This window comes from Gallus gallus, chromosome 5 (genome assembly GCF_016699485.2).
Source record: "Gallus gallus isolate bGalGal1 chromosome 5, bGalGal1.mat.broiler.GRCg7b, whole genome shotgun sequence".
Classification (NCBI taxonomy): domain Eukaryota; kingdom Metazoa; phylum Chordata; class Aves; order Galliformes; family Phasianidae; genus Gallus; species Gallus gallus.
This window is the reverse complement of record NC_052536.1, coordinates 36,615,800-36,636,597: the sequence shown is the minus strand read 5'-3', so window position 1 is coordinate 36,636,597 and position 20,798 is coordinate 36,615,800. Positions and strand designations below refer to the sequence as shown.

The window sequence follows — 20,798 nt, the reverse complement described above, 5'->3', positions numbered from 1 at the left end:
ACACTAAAAAAAACGATATAATTTGTATATTTTTAAATGGGAGGACTCAGTATGATTTCTTACTTACTCAAGAAGAACTCTCATTAGATCCCTGCAATATATTATCAGCCAGTTCCTAGCTGCTCTTGAAATACGTTGCAGACATTGAAGTTGAAGACAAATATAGACTGATGAGAAAATTTGCATCAATTCAGCCTTGTCAACCTTGGAAGGGTGTTTTGAGGCTGAGAAGTGGAATGCAGAGATAAGACGTGTCAGACTGTGAGGAGGCGCTGCCTACACATTTTCCTACTTCCAAGAAATCATTCTGTCAAACACTTACATGCTAGCAATAACTATCATCACAATAAGGACTTCAGTAGAGATGAACTTTGAGAATTACACAATGGGAAAGAGAATATCATCTCTGCCCACCCATTCAGAGACTTTCTGCTGATTTCAGTGATATCTTGAAGCCACTCCTAAACAAATCCTTCAGCATTTCCTGTTGAATGAATCCTGCCCCATATGTAACAGACAAGAAATCATAAGAGAGCCTTCAGATTCCACCACACAGTTATAAAAGCAAATGCTCTGTTGTCATAGGAGTGCCATGGGTGTAAATCATTCAGCAGAAATGGAAACACTTTCCCTGTGCATTGCACATGCAGAAAGCAGTTTCTGTAGCATGAGTGACAGGCACAATAACTGCCACAGCATTGTTAAAATCATCAGCTTCTTAGCTGAGTCAGTAACAGGACAAAAAAAAAAAAAAATTGGAAGGAACTTAGTTCTGAGTAGCATCATACTTTCATTCAAGAAAAAATACCAGAAGAAACAATATTTTCTCTTGGTTTTCCATTGCAGTTTTTCCTGAAAGAAGGCAAATGACTTACTTCTGAACCTTCTCGTTGGCCTCCTTCAAAGCCTCCAAGGCCTTCTGAAGCTTCAGTTTGGTGTCCTGCTGCTCGGACTGAGCTTGCTGCAGCTGAGCTGCCAGGTCCTCAAGCTGGCCATAGGTAATGGTCACAACGTCCTCCCTGTCTTTCAGGCCACCTTCAGAAGTACTGAAAGCACAGCGAAGCCAGTCCTTCAGGCTCACTCCTTGAGACAAAGGTTTGTGTAAACTGCGGAAACAAAAGCATACACTGCATTAGGTTTCACCGTAAGGCTGAGCTGCAAGAATAGTACACTCAGTTTAATTAATATTATCACATATGGATCTAGATGTCAAATAAGTTCTATTATGTATAAATAGATATTATCTATATAGACTGAAAGATGATGGAAAACAAAAAGAACACTCAATTTCCACAAGGGTCTTCTAAGTGTACGTAACAACGAGCAGGTATTTAAAAAGCAAAAAAGCTATTACACAAAAACTTAAAATGTATTTTTCAACTGCAACATCTTCCCAATCACTTCATGACCTGCAGGAACAAGTTGTTGCTGTGATTTACATAGAGTTGAATTAATCAGTGTAAATTACTGCTGTGTTATTAACTCATGTTGCACAGACCTTTTTTTTTAGCAAGCAGACTGATCAACTACAGGGGGTTTATTTGAGAACTGCAGGTTTTTCAATATAATGAAAGGAATAAAAGTGCTACGATGTACCAACAAATAATTAAGATAGAAGGATTAATCAGAAATATGAGTCATTTGTGAATGCTAACCAATGCTAAAGCTATCAATAACAAAAGATGATAAGCAAAAAGAGGGATGTTGGACAGGCAGGTTACAAATAAGTCATGAGAAGAAATTCAAAAAAGAAGAATGAAGAAGACTGTGTGCATTGGGAAGAAACTGGAAGCCTGTTAGATTGTGAATTATTTTCCAAGGAAGCAGCAGGTGCCCAACTGCCTGAGTTATTAAGGTACAATGGCAGAAATCATATTAATAACTGATTCCTAGTGAAGAAGCCTGCACCAGAAGGCTCTTTGTGGAATTGCCAGTGATTTTTCCCATCTCTTCATAGTTATATTTTTATGATGAATTTCACACCAGTGGAAAATGACAACAGTAGTACAAGAAATTCATGGAGGACATTTATAACAAAAGTGATGGCCGTAGGATATCATAATGAGCACTGTGTTTAGATAAATAATCAAAGTAATTTCAAAACAACTTTACAGATATTAGAAGCTGTTGCTATATTGATGAGTACGACTTGATATCATCCTTTTGACTAATGACCATGCAAACATCAAACATTATTTCTGTGTGAATTTCTAGTAGCTGTGCAGAATAACTGCACTATTTGAGACATTCTGCATGTCAGCAGCTAGTATGCAATAGCATACTTTCTTCCTTCCCAGTTTATGAAGGTGTTTGTACAGAAAACAGCCTTCTTTCTGTCAATCTATAGATGAAAATCATATACAAACTAAAATATAATACACACGGACAAGCAAAACGTGAATAAGCTAATGGAAATCTAGAAGCTAAAAGGTCAGAGTGTTGGTATGTCATTACGTCTACTACCTGAGGTTGTCTGAAAATAAAGTGAAGAACCTTTTCAATTAAATGAAGACATATTGAAAATATAAATATTTATAAAGGGATATTAAAATCCCTTGAACAGACTCACTAAAAATAAAATTACTTTTACAGTTGCACATAAAATTTATTGACTGAAGTTCCACTACAGTTGAGCACTGATCACCATGGAAAAATACAAAGATATGCAAATAATGCTGAAAGCTGGATAATGAAAAACCACTGATGTCCAGTTCTTAAACACCTGGCACAAGAACAAAATGAAAACAAACAAACAAACCAAAAAATTGCTGAGAGGGTGAACCCTTCAGTGAACATATGGATCTCTAGTTTAAAAAAAAAAAAAAAAAAAAAAGGAACCTAAAAATCCTAATGTTTTCACACCAACTGTGAGGGTTTTTTTTGATTGTTTGTTTTTTCCTCTTTCTAGAACATATGAAAAAATAGAGCCTTTTATTTATATTCAAAATACTGTCTGTGTCTGGCTACAACTGGGCTCCTTCTGAAAGACTGGCTCTGAGCAATACAGCATGCAGTACACAGTTACATGTTTTAACTCTTAATGATTGCACATGAGACCAATAGATTCTGATATGTACATATTTTGTAAGCCATCACGGCACCATGGTTGATAATCTTTTAAACCTTTTCTTCAAAAGCATAAAACTGCCACATTTTCAAGAATATGTACTTTGCTAAAACACTTTTATTTAGTCCCTGTTGATAATACTAATTTGAAATTTCTTCATTAATCTCCAGAGGATTATTTCTTCAAAAAATATTGATGTTATGAATCAAAAGTAAATGAGAGTTCTATGCCTGGAGAATGGTTTACAAAAGCATTCAAACAGTTTTTAAGTAATTCACATTTTGATAAAATCTTTTTTGCTTACTCTGATATAACTGTTCTTATTCAAGCTTGTTCTGAAAGCTTCAATTAATGGGCTGCCTTTTCTGTGTCCAGGATAAAGAAAAAGTCAAACGTGATGCTGTCACTTATGCAACTCCAACAGATAGCATGAGGTCCTCCCAAAGCCAGAGCAGCTTCAAGCCTGCTCCAAATTGCACCAATTATAACTGTTCCCAAAGGGCCTTAATATTGGCTGAAAGTCAACAGCATGAAGTGCTGCTCTTAAAACACTTCCCTCCTTTTGCCAGGCATACTTTTGCTGCAAGGTGAGAAATGATTTTCCACCTGATGCAATTACTGAATAACACATAGAAACCTTCTATCTAAAGGAAAAAAAAAATAGTAGAAACCAGACATGCCCAATTCATCCTTTCCTTCCTCCTCATCCTCAGTGATAAACATCTCTAGTGTTCCCAAGCACATGCAGGTCTGATCTGTGGTGTTTTCACCACAAATATCTCCAACACTCAGGTTCTGTAGACCCCTCAGCCGCCAGTCCACACTCAGGTTGGCTTGGAAAAGGTCTATTCATCCTGCTGCAAGCTTTCAAGGGTTGGGTAGCATGGAAATCTGGGAAATACCACCTCTGAGGTACTCATGGGAAACAATGCAATAACACAAGATTTAAAAAGCCTATAACACCTTGAAGGACTTCGACATTTTGCTGCAAAGCAGAGGATATAAAATGATCAAGTTTGCATAACACATGAGTCAGAAGCCTGACAGCTGGCAGACAGGTAACTAGATGGCATTGCCCTACCATAGACAAATATTTTATTAGTCTTCCTTCCTCTGCAATTAAAAGAGTTAGGTATACTGTTTTCTCCCCATTACAACCTCCTAAACATCTTTCACTAGCTTAACTGATGGCACCAGCTTTGTTAGCACAGACCATGTTGTACATGTTGTGTACAATGCAGACTGCATTTTGTGCATTCTTACGATCCATCACAGAGTGTCACTATCTCATCTCCAGCATGAGCTCAGGCATCCTCTTTATATTATGTTCTCTCACCAAACTCAAGAATAAGCACTTGTAGGATAGAGCTCATTACTGATGTTCTTCCCTGTGTTGGCTGTTGATATAACCTTAGGGTTTTACCTTATGGTTTTTTCCTCTTTCTAGAACATCTCAACAAATTAGCACATCATGCTTGCCCATACCACCAAAATTAATTACCTGTGAATCTGGATCCAAGCAGAACAGTAGGCTGTGTTTCATTCTTCTCTCTCGAAATCATCTAGAGAAACCTGTGACCTGTACAAGGGTCCAAATAATATGGCTGGTGTATGAGCGAAGTATGGGCTTGTTATCTGATGACCACCCATCTTAGACCTTCCAAATCAAAGGCTACTAACAAACACATTGTGTCTCCTTGGATCTCAATCTTTTCACCTTTAAATAAAAGCAATTGCATTAACTACCTTTGCAAGGTGTTCTGAGCTTCACAGCTCAGAACTTGTCATTGTTGAAACCTAAGTCACATGCAGTACAGTTTGAATTCAGGAAAAACTAAATCCAGCACAGTTTGATTTCAGGAAAAGCCAAATCTTCTGATGACATCAAGCAGCATTCTCTTTTGGATCTCATTTTCATTCTCCAGAGCACCTGCAGTACCCATACCATTCCCAAGTGTAGATTAGTCTCGGAGAGGTAGCAAGGACCTAAGGCTCCAATGATTAAGTCAGGTGTCCTTCCCAAGGTTGAAGGACTGCTGAGACATGCTCTCAACAAGAAACAATTGGAAACCATACTTCCATGACAAATCCTTCATTTATGTAGTTGCATGGTAATCAGAAATCACCTAATGTGGCCAGTGGGCAAACTGCTCAGATAGCACAGACTCACATGCCAGCAATATGCACATGAGAACCAAAACTACCCATTATTCCTCACATTTACTATAGCATTGAATGGTCCAGAAAACCCACAAAAATAGCTTGTGGGTAATGAATGCTTGGTTGAAACAGAATCCAAGCAAAACATTCATACATGAAGCGATATCCATAAGCAGAAGAAAGCATTCTGGAGATTTTTGCATACACTCCCTTCAGGTAGATGCAGACCCATAGTTACTATCTTGTGGCCAAGAAATGCTCCTGAATCTCCTGAGCTCATGATGCTCTTTTGCAGCAGCACATGGAGCAGGGCCCTCTATTTTAGTGAGAACTATTGGTGATAGGTGGATGGTTGGACTGCATGATCCTGTAGGTCTTTTCCAACCTTGGTGATTCTATGATTCTATGATTATCTCTGATTGATTAATGAAAGTCTGGCAGATGATAACTTAGCATTAGCTTCTTTCATACATACATCAACTCCCAAACAGAGTGCACCTGAGTTTACAGAAGAGACTTTGATAGGTTCTATGCTTTAATCCTGAATACTACTTGATACATGTTAACATGAATTACACAACATCAAGATTTCACAACATATCTGTACTAATTGGAAGACACACATCCACAGGCTATCATTTTTTTCCATGAATTAGCGGATGGTGTTTTCAACACAATAGCAGCAATCCACTATCTACGTGGATCTACTATCTACAATAGTAGATACTCCTCAGAGTTTTATTCAGCTATATGTTATCCTTACAATCAAGCCTGCCATAAAATGCTCCTGTTATGTTTTACAGGGAATTAGCTGTATTAGTACTGAGAAAGACTATCCATCCGTGAAGCCTAAGGTCAATGTGAAATTAATCTGAAATGTTATAAATAATTTTATTTTGTATAGTGTTTACTTTACCATACTAAAAGTTACAAGATAGAATTTTGCTATCTTTTATCTGCTCTTTATTGCCAATTTATATGCTTTGGCCATTCTTAAATATTTGCCAATGGCTTTAGTTAACAAAATAACTTTAACATTGTATTTGTAATACTGTAGTTATTCCCCACAGTAATAGATTGTTTAGGTAACACTGCAAATACAGAGGGAACCTTATCTATTAATCGAAGACAGAACTGGCATCAAGTCATTGGGAGTGACCTCAGTATTTGAATATAAAGGATGTTTAAGATGATGCTAAAAGCTCCATGCTTCACAGCATGCCGCAGAACCCTGACCGCTTCCCTGGCAAGTGCTCACCCCATGGCTGTGATGCGCTGGGCCTGGAGGTGGGCAGGGAAGCCCCACAGACATGAGCTGCTTTCACCCTCCCAATTCTTGGGCTCTCCAATGGCTGCTGGAGACTGCTCCACAACACAGGTGGCTGAAGAGGTGTGTGAGTGGTAGTGCAAAGCCAGCAGTGATGGATGGAGGCCAGCAGGGAAATGGCCTATGTCAGGGATTTGTACACAACCTCGGTGGAATAGGGATGGAGGATCATGGCCTAACTCCTGATTGGAGTGGTTTGCTTTTCATGCTTTGAATTTTTTTTTCATCACATAAGTTTTAAGAACGGTCTACCTTTTCTTCCAAAGCTAAATGTAATTAAGAAAGCAGTAACTCTGGTTACATGCTGAAACAACAGAGCTTTTGGTACCTCAACTGAAACAGGTAGAAAATAGACGCGGTAGGTATTGTTTATCCCTTTTTTGATGATCTTTGCCAAGAGCTCCATTCTGAGCACTCTCCCTTACATGGTTTTGTGGGATAGATGGACATAGGTCTTCAGAGCAGGCTTGTCAGGACTAGCTTGTACAGCTCTGTGCATCTAACCCCAGCCAGGTCTGGCAGGCAGCCCCTGGGCTCTCGCTGACTTCACTGCACTTGGCAGAACAAGTGTGTGGCTGGCCTGAGCTGGCCTGAGCCTCCTGTCTCCAAAATGCCAACCATGGAAATCTTTCCTATTGACAAAGAATGTGCACATTCAAGGGTCAGGCATTTCTGCTCCAAGACTTAAATAACATGCCACTATAGTTTGAATTCCGATTTGCCTGCATAACTAACAAAATCTAATAGAGATTCCTTTGTTAGATGTTATGCATGTAGCTAGGGCTAATTTGGTTTGTGCCTTTAGTTTCCTTTACAGATTCTCATTGGTAAGGTTAATGGCTTCTGATTTCCATTTTATCTGAGTGACTACACATAAACTATGTTATTTGGAATGTACAAAATCTCTCTGCAAAAAGTACTAATATTGGTGTATCACCCCTTGAATTAGATAAACTGCAGCAATTCAGATGGAACAAATAAGAATCCTGACCCTGAAAACTGACACAGAGCATCCATTCAGTAGAAAGTGATACTGCATCCATCCATCCATCAATATACCTATAAATATATACATATACAAAAAATAAATCTGATAGCACTGGTATAGACCATAACAAGGCATTGGAATCACCTGAAAACAAGCTCAGTGTAATGACTTTGTGCTGTTGACTTTTATTTTTGTCTCCAGGGAATATTGTTTACTTTGCTTTAAAATTTATACGAGTCATTTTGTTATGTGCCTTTTTTTAATTAGATTGAAGGAAACAGTCATTTGAGAAAGAGAGCGGAAATCAATTCTGATTCGATACTGATAGCTACTGTGCGATGTAAACTGTGTGTTCTTTCTAATTAAATGTAAACACGTTCAGTTCTAAAGTCCAGCAGTGATGACAACAACTACTAGAAAGGATTGCTTAAGCCCTGGTCAACTGATTCTTGTGAACCTTTTGTTCATACCGTAGGTGAGCTTGTGCAATCTGTCTCAGAATGAACGCCAGTTGTAACTGACTTTATTTTAGGTCATCTTCAGAGAAAAGACTTGACAAGAATGTGGAGTGCTCTGTAATACCTCAAGTTACTCATTAACTATGTCCTTCTGATAGCTAATCAATAGCACTGCATGGAGCCAAACACACTGCACTGAACTGCCCCTCTTCCAAAAGCCAAGTCTTGGTAAATATTTAATGGCAGTAAAGGTGTTTTTACTGTTATCAATCTGATATGTTAAAGAACTCTTGAAAGAAACTTTATCTTGCTTCTTTCTGCATAAATAATTTGTTCAGTTAAAATTTTAGTTTTATGCAAAAGTAGTTAAATGCTTTTAAATCAAGACATTGAAAAGAATTTGTAGTTTCAATCCCCATGTCAAAAAAAAAAAAAAAAAAAGAAAGGAAAAATAAAAAATTAAAGTTTATTTCCTTGATAAAATGCCAACTAGAAATATACATCAAGGAACCCAGCCCTTTATACTGTAGTAGTAAATACTGCACCAGACTCTCTCAGAACCTGTTATACAAGTGCACATTTAAGATTTTCTTACAAGGCTTCAGTTTCTGTAAAATTCCTAGCTCTCGCTTACATCAAGAAGGCCTTCAATTTTTAGCCTCTTTTCACCAGGGAGAAACCCAGCTCTTTAAGATAGTTACAAGATCCAGAGACTTTTTGTTCCCCTACAGTGAATATTCCCATCTTGAAGTGGATATAGACTCAGCTAATGAGTTTTATAGTTTTATTAGGTGTTTTTTCCATTTTGTATTTTTTCTGTGCAAAGCAGCTTGTCTAGATAATAGATAAACACTTTTATCGTGATACTTTAACACCTAATATGTGCACCCCTCTGCCCCAGCCAGGGAGGGTCCGAATGTCTCCCAAGGGACTTAGATAGGATTACTCCATGCCTCTGTGCTAATGTCACAGGACAGAGGAGTCTCCTGATCTCCTCAACCAGCAGTCTTCCAGACTTTTCTGCATGATTCAACTCCACTATGAGCTTATATATTTTGAAGAAACTGATTCAGCATTGGATCCAAGCTTTTTCTTGGAAAATAATCTGGGAATAAAACATTGATAGCATTTCAGCTTCCAAAATGTGAATCACCATAAATGTTTTCCCAGAAGTATAAGCACTATTTTTTCCCCAGTGTTTAAATGGCCTCTTTAGTGCCTGTGATGCTATTCAATAGATTTTCAAAATAAAGATCAGAAGAATAATTCCCTAATGCTGGCACAGATAAATTGGACAGCTAGGAGTTTTCAAATCAATACTACTTGTCTCTCATGAAAACAGTATTAATTAAAATCATAAAGGCAAATAAATCAATCATGAGGTAAAGTGCATGGTACCATTCAGAAATGACCAGCTGAAGAAAGCCTGTTACTAATAACCTTAGGAAATATCTGTATTTAATACAATGTTATATTTATAAATCAGACATGATTGTGAATTTTATGGCTGTCCTGATTTGCTATTGTGATCACACAGCTTAACTCCCCCAGTGAACCAGAAAAGCAAGAGGCAAATCTGTCTCGGACACAGGGCAGAAAGCCAGTCCTGCCTTCCAGCATAGCCAGGAACATCCAGCTGAGTAGATGGAAGAGAAGTGTCTCTCCAGGAGAAGGCAATTAAAAGAAATACAAAGAATGGAAACGTGCTTCAAAGATGGAACAACTAAACACATTTGGAATTTGAGAGAGCAATGATCTAATGGATGAGCTGAGTAGCCCTAAAGCTCAAAACTCACACTGCAACTGACCTGGGAAGGGGATGCACACAGGGTTCTGCCCTCTTATCATTACTTTTTTAGTGAATGATTCAGCTGGTGAAAGATCTTTGAATGCCATTTAAAAAAAAATTAAATAAATGTGTGTTTTTGCTTGTTTGTTTTTCTTTTTGCTTTGAGTATACTTCCCCGCTGCCCCAGAAAAAGAGAGTGTATTTAAACAGTTGAGTCTGATTTTTCTCACAAGAGATACTGAAAAACATGAAGCAATTCTAAACATAGTGGAACAAAGCGTTCTGTGCTCCAACACATGCCTGGCTGTGGCAACCGATGTGCCAGGAGATGAAGTATGCCAATGAACTCTACATGACTGTGCCCAGCACATGGCTTCACCACTGTCTTGGTACTTGTGCCTTTCTGAGATGGCTGCTGAACCACCAGGGAACTGGTGCTGCAGACTGAGCACCTTCATCCAGTCTGGAACTGACTGGTGTCTACCTTAAAGTTACTGCAGCTTCCCCTGTACAAAAATGAGATTGGTTTGGGGACAGCAGTGTAGAAATACACCTAGCAAGCTGCCTCCTGAAAGGCACATAAATGACATAATGGCAGTGTATCGCTACTCAGTAAGCTATGCCTTGCCTAGCTGTGGCTGCCAAACCCTTGTTCATATATAAATCATACAGCTCCTTGGGTAGTTGAGAACTATGAAACAAGGCAGTTAAAGCGATGGTTTAAATGATAAAGGGAACGCCTGAGAAATTTAATACAGGGGAAGTCTGCTTCTCTATTGTACCAGTGCTTACTGGGGTGATGGGGCAGGCTTGTCTGGGCCATTCTCCCTAGTACAAAACAAGGACACATGCTGCGGAATGATTTAGTAGATTGGAGATCAGAGCTCCGTCTTGAGTTCCCTCTTCTGTTTCATGTCTTCTGCGTGGCACAGAACAAGTCACAACATGCTCACCTCAGTCTGCCATGCTGAAACTGGGAAGTTAATTGCCTTTTCCTTACTTTTTGTCCTAGTTAAATTCTAAGCTTGTGGGTCCAGGATTGCTTCCCTGTTACATATGTGTACCACATCTGGAAACCTGATGCCTTAATCTTGTTTCAAGTCTCAGCACAAACTTTTATTATTCATGGGAAGATACAAAAGAGCTAATTAACAGTATGTGCATGTTGGCAATGCACATTGGCCTGGTTAACCTTAAGAAATAGATCCAGGTTTGGGACTTGCACGGAGGAACCTCTGTAGCTTCTCACAAGGAGGCAGTTCCTGCCTTCCTGTTGTGGCTTAAGCAGCCAATGCCACCACGAGGTGTGAGCAGTAACAGTAGTCTCCCATTTGCCGTGAGCCCCAAATCTGTGTTACCCAAGGATGTCTCTTGCATCCTCTCAGGTGAAAGGACCATCGGCAGGGTGGGTTCATCAGATGATCAGATGGAAGCTGAACAGTGTCACTCTTGTTGAAATGTGAGTGATGAGACTGGATGCTGCCAGAGAATGATCAGTGAAGAGGGAGCTCCAAAGCATAAGGGATGGAAAGATACTGAAAAGCGATGCTAAGTTGATTTCTTTATCCTACAACTCTTAAATCTGCTTCCTCACTTCTCTCTTCTTTTATCCTTATGAGTTTTAACCAACGGGCTATTGAAAAAAAAAAAAAATCTGTGAAAGAATAACATTTTTGTACCCTGTAACTCAGTCTGAGCAAAGAGGAAAACACCAGTGTTGACTTCATGAGGCAGGAGTTCATGAGAAAAACTGCAGCTTTCTCTTTTTGCCAGCATACAGTTTCTCCATAGCCAGCAGGTAAAAGTGAATTATTGTAGCAGGAAACAAACTGGCTGCACTGAACCAAAGATCTAATTATTTTCTCAGGACCTGACAAGGAAAATGAACAAGTATGAAAGCTCTTGTGAAATCTAGCCAGCACTGAATTCAACAATGTTTGATTCATATTTTTGTGTTTGTTTGTTTTTTTTTGGACAGGACAAGATAATACACTATACTGAGACGTTCACTGAGTAGTCTGTTCTTCTCTGATAGGAGCAGTAACACTACTCAAGAACAAGAACTAAATTCCTATATCACAAAGAGAGTAGCTCTTGTTTTACTGTCGCAACAGAAGAAGAGCTAAATGGAAGAATAAGTAATTCTGTAACTCATCCATTGACCTTAGGCTCAAACTCTAGGATTTTACAGAATCTGATTGAAATAAATATTGCAATGTTAGACAAACCTAGATAAAATAAAGACCCTGTCTAGCTCAGAAGGATAAGAAAAAATAAGAATCTGAACAGTGTATCTATCCTTCTCCCCACTCACTTTGTGTACGGGACAAGTGAGGGACAAATTCACATCATTCCTCCCTGGTGAGTCCTCCCACCAGTTCAATCCACTTTAATGAGAGTGGAAGTCATTAGTGCATTTCCTGTTGAGAACTAGGATGAAGCCTAGTACAGAAAGACTTGAATTTATTCTATCAAGAAGCTAAAGGCTGAGGCCAACATTAGGTGCCTACACCATTCTCCATGTCTATTACAAAATACTTCCTGAAAATCTTACACCTTCCTCCTGATGTATAGAAATAGAACACTAGAAGAGGAAGAACACAAGAAAATAATGCTTTGTACATTCAAAAAGAGGTGCAGGTTGCAGTTATTTCAATAGTTAAAGAAACAACCAAACAAACAAAACCCAACAACCACCAAAAACAAAACAAACAAAAACAAACTAGCAAACAACAATAACAAGTACTCTTGTTACTAGATACTTGAAATTTTGGCCTGAAATTTGCTTACATCAGTGACCATGGAATAGGTATGAAACAAACCCTTCACGATAAATTGTGAATGCAAAGTAAACAGTTTTTACCTTAATGAGTTACATAAGACCACAGCTTCTGAATCAAGCCTATGATATGCCCCTAAGTTATTTTCTCATGGACACTGGGTGAGAGGATGTCATTCCTCTGTTTAATCAGGAGTTAAAGCCTGTACAGTAATTCCTTATTTTCACAATATTCCTTCTGACAAAGATAACAACCATAAGAATGGTTCCCAGCTGGCTAAACCTGACATACAGGTTTTGTTAATAAAAAAATGCATGACTTAATTAATGAAACGGATCTATTAAGACTGTCCCCCAATCTACTACAGTGGCCCCACCTACAGCTGAACTTCATATGACCTATCATATGCAAAAAAGTATTGTAATAACTTGCACAGGAAGTTGTGATAGAGGAAAGGTTGCTATGAAGAAAAAGTATGACTCAGAGATGCATACAATGCCCCTACAGGAGAAAGCTTAGTATTTTCACTTTTACTCAATGTTTTCTTTTACAGTGAATAAATAATTGAAACCATTTTGTTAAGCTGTGTAAAATTATTTCATCAAGAGTAATTACATTTGATCTATTAGCACCTGATACTATCTATTGTCTAAATTGCCTGCATTCAATCCACGAATAAAGTCAACAGCATTAACGTCCATTATTGAAGCATTAGTTGAGCAAAAATCATTTTGAAGCATTTTATATTATTGTAACCTTCCTTCTGGATAATGTTTGAAATTATCATTATACCAACATCTTCTCAATCTTTTTTCAGAGGCATGTTTTAATATAAGTTTGCAAACTCGGGATCTTTAAACTCACAGTTTAACTGTTTTGTTCTGGCAAACATAAATCTGCAGCAATCTACTCATTTTACATGCTTCTCTGTTCCTGTCTAGCTGTCCCACACTAAATGGCTATCCAAATTCAACTCCATCAACTTTGGCAGGCTCAACACCTCCTTTGCTAAACCAGTTTCTTTTTTTTTCCCTTAATCATAAAGAGCTGCAGTGTTACAAACAGAAAGAAGGAACCCTGCAACACTTCTAAAGCAAAGTTACGTACGTATATTCATTGATTTGACAAAAAAGATCCTTAAATGTGAAATAATACAACTGTCTTCACCTATCTAGAAAGAAGATATATTTTTCTGTCTTGCAGCATCATCGTTTCAAAGGATTTCAAATACTTTCTGCCTTTTAGTAGAGGAAATATTATGAACTATTTGAGATCACATTCTCACTCGAAGCAATGAATGCCACAGTCTTCTCCAGAATAAAAAGCTACTTTCTCTCCTTGGAATAGTAACTTTACAGTAATTTAGAGGAAGCAGGAGAAACAGTTGGTCATTAAACATTAAATGTATTAATGAGGCACTCACAGTATATCGTTTGTCTGGAAAAGGCAGTTCTGTACTTGCATTTTAGAAGGACTGTTGGAATACAATAGCTACTGTGATAAATTTAGGTTTCCCTCACTTAACTTTTAGCAGAATCTAATAAAGAAAACTTAAATCGATGTATTTTCCAAAAATCTATGAGTAGCACTATTCACATCTTACAGCTAGGGTAATCGAGAGGCAAAGAAAAAACATTCCAAAAGAGGCCCTTCATTTTCACTCCCCAAACGGAGACCTTTAGGACTTGATATTTACAGGTTTCAGAACTTGCAGCTCCAGATGAAAACAATGCTAAATCCCAAAACTCAAAGCAGAAACCCCCCAAAAAACTATGGCAGCATGTAAAAATCAACCACTACTCCATACTCATGTCACTCTGGGCATCCTGCTCAGTTCCTGAAATTCTCAAGCCTAAGTATGCATGCACATGGAGCACTCTGAGGCATTTTCTCATTACGTTGTATTTGGAAACAGCTCCTGTAGGGCTCAGGAAAATGATCAAAAGTGTCACAGGCTACGAGGGTTTGCTCAGTACAAGGGTTCATATGATTCCCTGGAGTACAGGGAAAGTGACTAATAAGATGTCTAGTTCCTAGGAGATATGAGGGCTGCTCCAAAAGTAATGCCTCCTACTTTATTTTGTTGGTCCACAATGTCAGAGGTGGTGGTATGGCAGTAGAGGCTGAACCTTTCCACCAATATTCCATTACATTTTGTTGTTGTCATGTGACAGATGGCAGCAGAGGGCAAACTGACAAAATGGCATCACATGAAGCAAAAGTGTGCCACTGAATTCCTCCATGCAGAAAACATGGCACCCATTGACATTCATTGACACTTGCTGAACATTTCTGGAGACCAATCATTGAGGTGGTGGGTGGTGCATTTCAGCTGTGGTGACAGTGGCATGAAAGCCAAGCCATGTGCCATACAGCCACGAAGATGCAGCATGCAGGCTCTTGTTCATTGCTGGTGAAAATGCACAGTTAATGGTAGTAACTGTGTTGAAAAACAGTATTTTTTAGCTGAGAATTTGCTCTATCAAACAGTGTTATTGTGCTCTTTGTATCTGCTGCAATTTCCATGGAAATAAATAGGAGGTATTGCTTTTGGAGTGACCTATGTATAAACGAGAGACAATTTCTACACAGGGAAATTAATTCTGTCTTCTCCCAATACACTATGAATCTCTTCTTTCTAGTTTCCTTTCCCAGTTCTTCAGGATCTATCAAACCTCAAAATAAAAATATTTTGATGAAACCTTTGTGCACCTCCTTACCCTGAAGTTCTGACTTGTTTAAGTGGTTAGGTCAACTCCATAAATTTTAGGAGCACAAACAAATAATAATAGAAAGTATCAGGACCACACCAGAACACAAAATAGTATAAGAGTCCTGGGTAAATATATCTGTTTCTAAGGAACTTCAGAAATGGAGACATCAAGAGGAAGAGCTTTTAGTATGTTCTCTTGACCTACTGTGGGGAAAATGAGCTCTTAGTTTTGGCTGAGAAAAAAAGTTCATACAAATCTTGAAGAAGAAAAAACTATGCCTACAACTGTATGTTTTCCAGCAAGAAAATGACTCAGTTCAGAAGTTATTTCTAAAAGTATGTATATGATGGGATTGTTTAGATGGGCAAAAGCTTTGGGAAACACAAAGCACATATTTTACAACAAATGGAAAAAAAAATAGCAGCCCAATAAAATGATCAGAATCCAAAATCTGCTGTATGCTTACAAAGGACAGTTACACCATGCCTGTACTTATGACAAGAAAAAAAATCACCAGCTGCTAAAGCTGAAGCAGAGAAAAAACTTTGGAGAGAGACTATGGGAATGCAGAATGGAGTATGACATTCTCTGAGTAACTATGGTGTGTCTGGGGGTAGAACTTAAGTCACCGGCCCCATCAAGTACTGACAAAAGGAATGTGAGAACTGTTCCCAAGGTGAAATAAGACAGGCTGAACAATCTGACTAATGGGATCACACGGAAGCTAATGAGATCACTGAGACTTGCTTTGCTTCCGTGGGTGTATGTAAAAAGTGACTTAAAAAAAAAAAAATCCTCTTTTAGCCAGCAGTGGGCTAAATCTTGAGGGATTTTTGAGAGACTGGGAAAAGAAGCGTATCTTCAGATTTTATGATTCGTGTAGAAAGAGTCTATGAGGAAAGAACACTTTAAGTTCAGAAGTTTACAAATTGTGAGAGGGGTCTTTATTGGAGAGGGAAAAAAAAAAAGAAACAGAAGGCTTGGACTTGTTAATACCTTATTGAGCAGACATTTATTGCTACTGCCCTGACATACATATTCAGAGGTTAAAGACACTTTGCGTTTGCACAAGCCCCTGGTTACTCTCTCTCATAACCCCACTGCAGACAATAGAAAAAACCTGACTGCACTGAAGCACCAAACCATCTATGGCACATTCATAATTTACAAGCACTGACAAGACTCAGGGATGCTGTAAATAATATTACTGACTCCTAGAAGCAGTAAAAAATTTGCTTAATGAGTTAGTACCTTGGTTATGGCATGCTGAAGGTATCCCGTAGACAACGCTAGAGCAGCTCACAAGGTTTTGCAAATAAGATAGAACAGGTCCAAATGGCCAAGCATTGGTGGTGTCATTTAATCCTCCAGTGAGTGACCGGCAATCCAAGGTGTCACTCACAGGTCCCTTTCCAGCTTCCTAAATGCAAACTCAGGTGCCTGAGCTTATGTATTCAGCACCAAAAATTTTGGCCCCACTATTTAACACACAGATCTGCTGGGAGGCCTCTTGTAACTGGATTTTTTTTTAAAGCCTTATATTATTGAACAGATACTGGCCCAAATCCAATCTACAACTGCAAATCCAAAGAAACAGCTCAGAGCAAACCAGCAGCCTTATTAGCTTTTAAAGATTTCATTTTCAAGAACTCAAGACCCTTTATTGACTAATGAAAGGTTGGGTCCCCAAGCCCGCAGACTGATGTTGCTTGGAACATATTTTAATCATTTTGGAGTGCTAGCAGCCATCTGTCTAAAGAGCTTTGATTGCAGAAATGCACTCTGAACTGCAGCTTCTTCTGACTCCAAACCCTTTCTGAAAGCCAAACGGAACCCATAGGCAATGCAACCTCAAGATACAATTCAAGGCCTTGTGATGCGATAAGGCTGCTTTTATTATTTAGCACATCATTCAGTTTAATGATACCACAGATAACAGATACACTAAAAAGATACTATTGTCATCTCCTATCTTGTAACAGTAAAATCCAACTGTGAGCTCTCTTTGTTTCTACCCGACACCTCTTTCTTACTACATTACTTTCAAAGAATAAAATGAAGGTAAATGAAATAAAAAGTTGTTTTTTTTTTTCCTGCCTCAAGCACCAAAACAAATACCTAACAAATAAATGATAAAAAAATCACATACAAGAGCTCTTTCTTTTTTCACTACTTTCCTCCTTTGTTTTGAAAAAAAGACACAGAAGGGAAGCAAGCAAATCCCAAATAAACTACTGTATTTACAGTATTGTCTATTGGCTTTTGGGCTGATACTATTTTCACACTGTAGTCTAGTCTGGCCAGCACTGAATACAAATTTACATGGAAAGAGAGAGATCCTTTACGATTAGTTTTCATGATAGTATTTGCAAACATTTTGCACAATTACCCTAATTATTTCCTACACAAATTCTTAAAACAATCTGGGCACCTCATAGCCTATTTTGTGATGACCAATTTTTTCATAGTGGTGTCTACCAATTGGCATGGATACACGCTGCAAACTCCACAAGCTCAGAAGCAAAAACATCAAGCATAAATCAAAAATCTTGAAATTATCAGAGCCAAGAAATTTCTTTCAAATATGAAAGCAGCATGCCTGAGAACTGATATGTGGTAAGACTGCATAAAAATGCCTCTCCTGAAGACAGAATAGACAATGAGGTGGGTTCCGTGTGGCAGTCCATGACTTCATTTGATTTAATTATGAGCAGTCCCATTAGGTTGCACCTGGAGATTACAGGACATGCTGAGATTAGATTCTTTTACTCTCTTAGGACACAAGTCACCAGGTATCAAAAAACATGGTGTTACCACATGCTGCAATACTGTATGTCTCACTCCAGTAGCCTTCCTACTAGCTTTATTCACTGCACCCTCAGACTTGATAGGGGCTTTGTTTCAGTTAGTAGAGTGAAGAATGGGAAATTAAGAAACAAAGCCGCTATCAAGCCTGAGTGAGGGTGCAGTGAAAAAAATTTCTTTGTGATCCCCAAACAGGCTTTCAAACCCACTGCAACTTAAAAATTAAGTTCAGTTATGTTAGCTAAAGACAGCAAAGTTTTCATCTGCAGATGTGAGAGCAGAGCCTATGTGCTCATCCCTGGGATTTTTCAGGCTGCAGTATGACAAGATGTTCTCCTTCAGCAGTTTATAGTCTCTCACCTGTTAGTGCTTGCTGCTGCTTCTGTGAAACTGCTAACCACCACATCTGTGTTGCCAGTGAATACACTTCTGGGAGGTCATGCTCCAGTCTGTATCACTGGTACAGTACAGGTGAAGGGAAGATAAAAACAAGATATGAAGCATCTCCAGTAGGGGAGGAAATGTAAAGTCACTTGGATGCTCACTGTATGCTTGGCCTAATGTCCTCCTTGCCCTTGTGTGGCTCTTCTTGCCTACCTCACAGCCAGATAAGCCCCTCTGCCAGGAGACAGTGATGCTGCACCACTACATACATATGTTCTTGATGGCGGTGGAAAAAGCTATCAATGGGTTCTGGGCCAGTTTTCCCTCCTCTCATGACAGTATGAACTGCAACTTCGAAATGAAAAGCATTATGAATATACTGTATTTTACTCAAATATTTCAAAGGCTTAGAATTGTGCAAATCCCAGCAGGGCCATTTCTTCACTGGAAAACTGACTGAAATCATCAAGTGCATCCCTATCCCTACAATTAAAAATGACAACCATCACACCTGTGTTGGAAGAATTATCCGTACCAGGTGAGCAACACATCATTATGTAATTTTGGACACAATATTAAAAGCCTTCCAATTACGAAACACAGACCTCTGTCTCATTAGTTAGCAAAGCAGCTTATGGATGGAGTGTAAAAACAGGACACCTTCCAGGGAAAGGCATCAGCAAGATAAGCATGTAGCAACTTAACAAAACCTCTAACTTTCAAAAAAGAAAAAAGAAAAGAAAAAAAAAAAAGCAAAATAACCAAACCAAACCAAAGCAAAAAAAACCCCATCTGAATAGAAACAATATCTTGCTCTCAGCTTCTCAGCATTACAGGTGAGCAATCCTGTAGCTCAGATTCTGCAATAGGCAGAAAGCACTTCTTTTCACACCTGAATTTTGACTTGTTTCCTAAATGAAGTTTTCCACTGACTCAACCGGGAGCAGGGCTAAGCCCAAGAAGTAATGTTATGTCTAGCACTGCCTCAAAATTTTTCATGTGGAAAGTCTTCTCAACAAACAAATGTTTTTCTATTGGAAGAGGTAAATTCCAGTGAAAAAAAAATATGTTGGCTTCCTGTGGCAAATTTCTGAGAGAAAGTTTTCCTTTCACCTTCAGATTTCAACTTTAAATGCTATTTTGTTTCAGCTCTTCAACAGAAGAGAACTGAACCCGAACACCAGTCAAAATGATCTTTTTTTCTCACTGAATCGACATTTTAGCATAAAAACATGTCCTGCGAAAAATCAACAGAAAATAAATGGAATCTAAAGTCCTTCTGACAATGTTATGACTTTATTTCTAAATACCACATTCATAACAAAAGAAATTCCCTTTAATACACTATTTGCAGGGCAAGTTGAATACTCTGTTGTAGTTTTGGATTTTCTTCTAAACTTTTCATGGGGAAATTTGTCTTCCAAACAGCTCTTACTACACAGCTTTTCTGTATTTCTTGCTTTAGAGAAGGCTTTTTTTTTTTAAACCCTGTGTCTGCTTTCTTTCTCTGACTTTAAAGTAAGAGCATTTTTGATAGATATGCATCTCTATAAGTAGGACAGAAAATGGCAATACTTTGTTTTGTACAAATAAAGCAGCTGAAGAAATTAGGGAATTGGACTAGATGGTCTTTAAAGGTCCCTTCCAATCTAAACCATTCTGTGATTCTGAATCATCTTAGTGATGTGATTCATCAATATTCACCCAGTGTTTAAATTGCACAATCAGAACATTTAGCCTCCAGTCACACACCCTTTCTATCAAGGAAAAGATTTCACAATCCTACAAATGCTCTGTGTAGCTTTTTGAACATTCTTTTTCAAGTATATACTTGAAAAGAAGTATATACTTCTGATTAATACAGAATTGATATTAACTTCACTGAACGTATATTTTTGTATTAACAACTAGCTCCAAACTATCAGCTGTTTGCTTGCAGGTAGTTATTCCAGAGCCTTTAAACTTGCCTTCCAGCAATTCCACTTTATTAAGCTTTAACAAATTTGAAAAACAATTCCTAGAAACCGCTAGCAATGCACTTATTCCAAAAAGCACAGAACAAAATTACACTTCTTAGACTTTTCAGCTCACTGCGAAACCAAGAAGGTTAGAGCAGAAAACCACAGAGAACCCAGGTGAAACAGAGGGGGAAGAAATCAGCCTGAACCAAGAAGAGCTGTTAACAGAAAGTCAGCGGCGCGGTGCATACAGAGTCACAGGACCATGGCAGCATCCACTGGCAAGGAATTCCTTTCTGTCAAGCAAATCTGTGCTCTTAGAGAAGAGCAGAAAGTCATCTGAAAAAGTCTATCATAGCAAAACTGAC

At 38.4% G+C, this 20,798-nt stretch overlaps 1 protein-coding gene across 14 annotated transcripts in view; it reads right to left on the bottom strand.

Annotated features, from left to right (window-relative positions):
* Positions 1-20,798, bottom strand: part of MIPOL1 (mirror-image polydactyly 1) — a 182,372-nt gene that overhangs the window by 21,812 nt on the left and 139,762 nt on the right. For 12 of the 14 annotated variants that reach the window (XM_046941959.1, XM_046941956.1, XM_046941958.1 and 9 more), the window contains one exon: positions 876-1,106. In XM_046941959.1, the coding sequence (XP_046797915.1) occupies positions 876-1,106 (231 nt within the window). Of the gene's footprint in view, positions 1-871; positions 1,107-4,568; positions 4,647-20,798 lie in introns of those variants that run through there. The other 2 variants (XM_025150916.3, XM_046941960.1) reach the window with 2 other exon arrangements.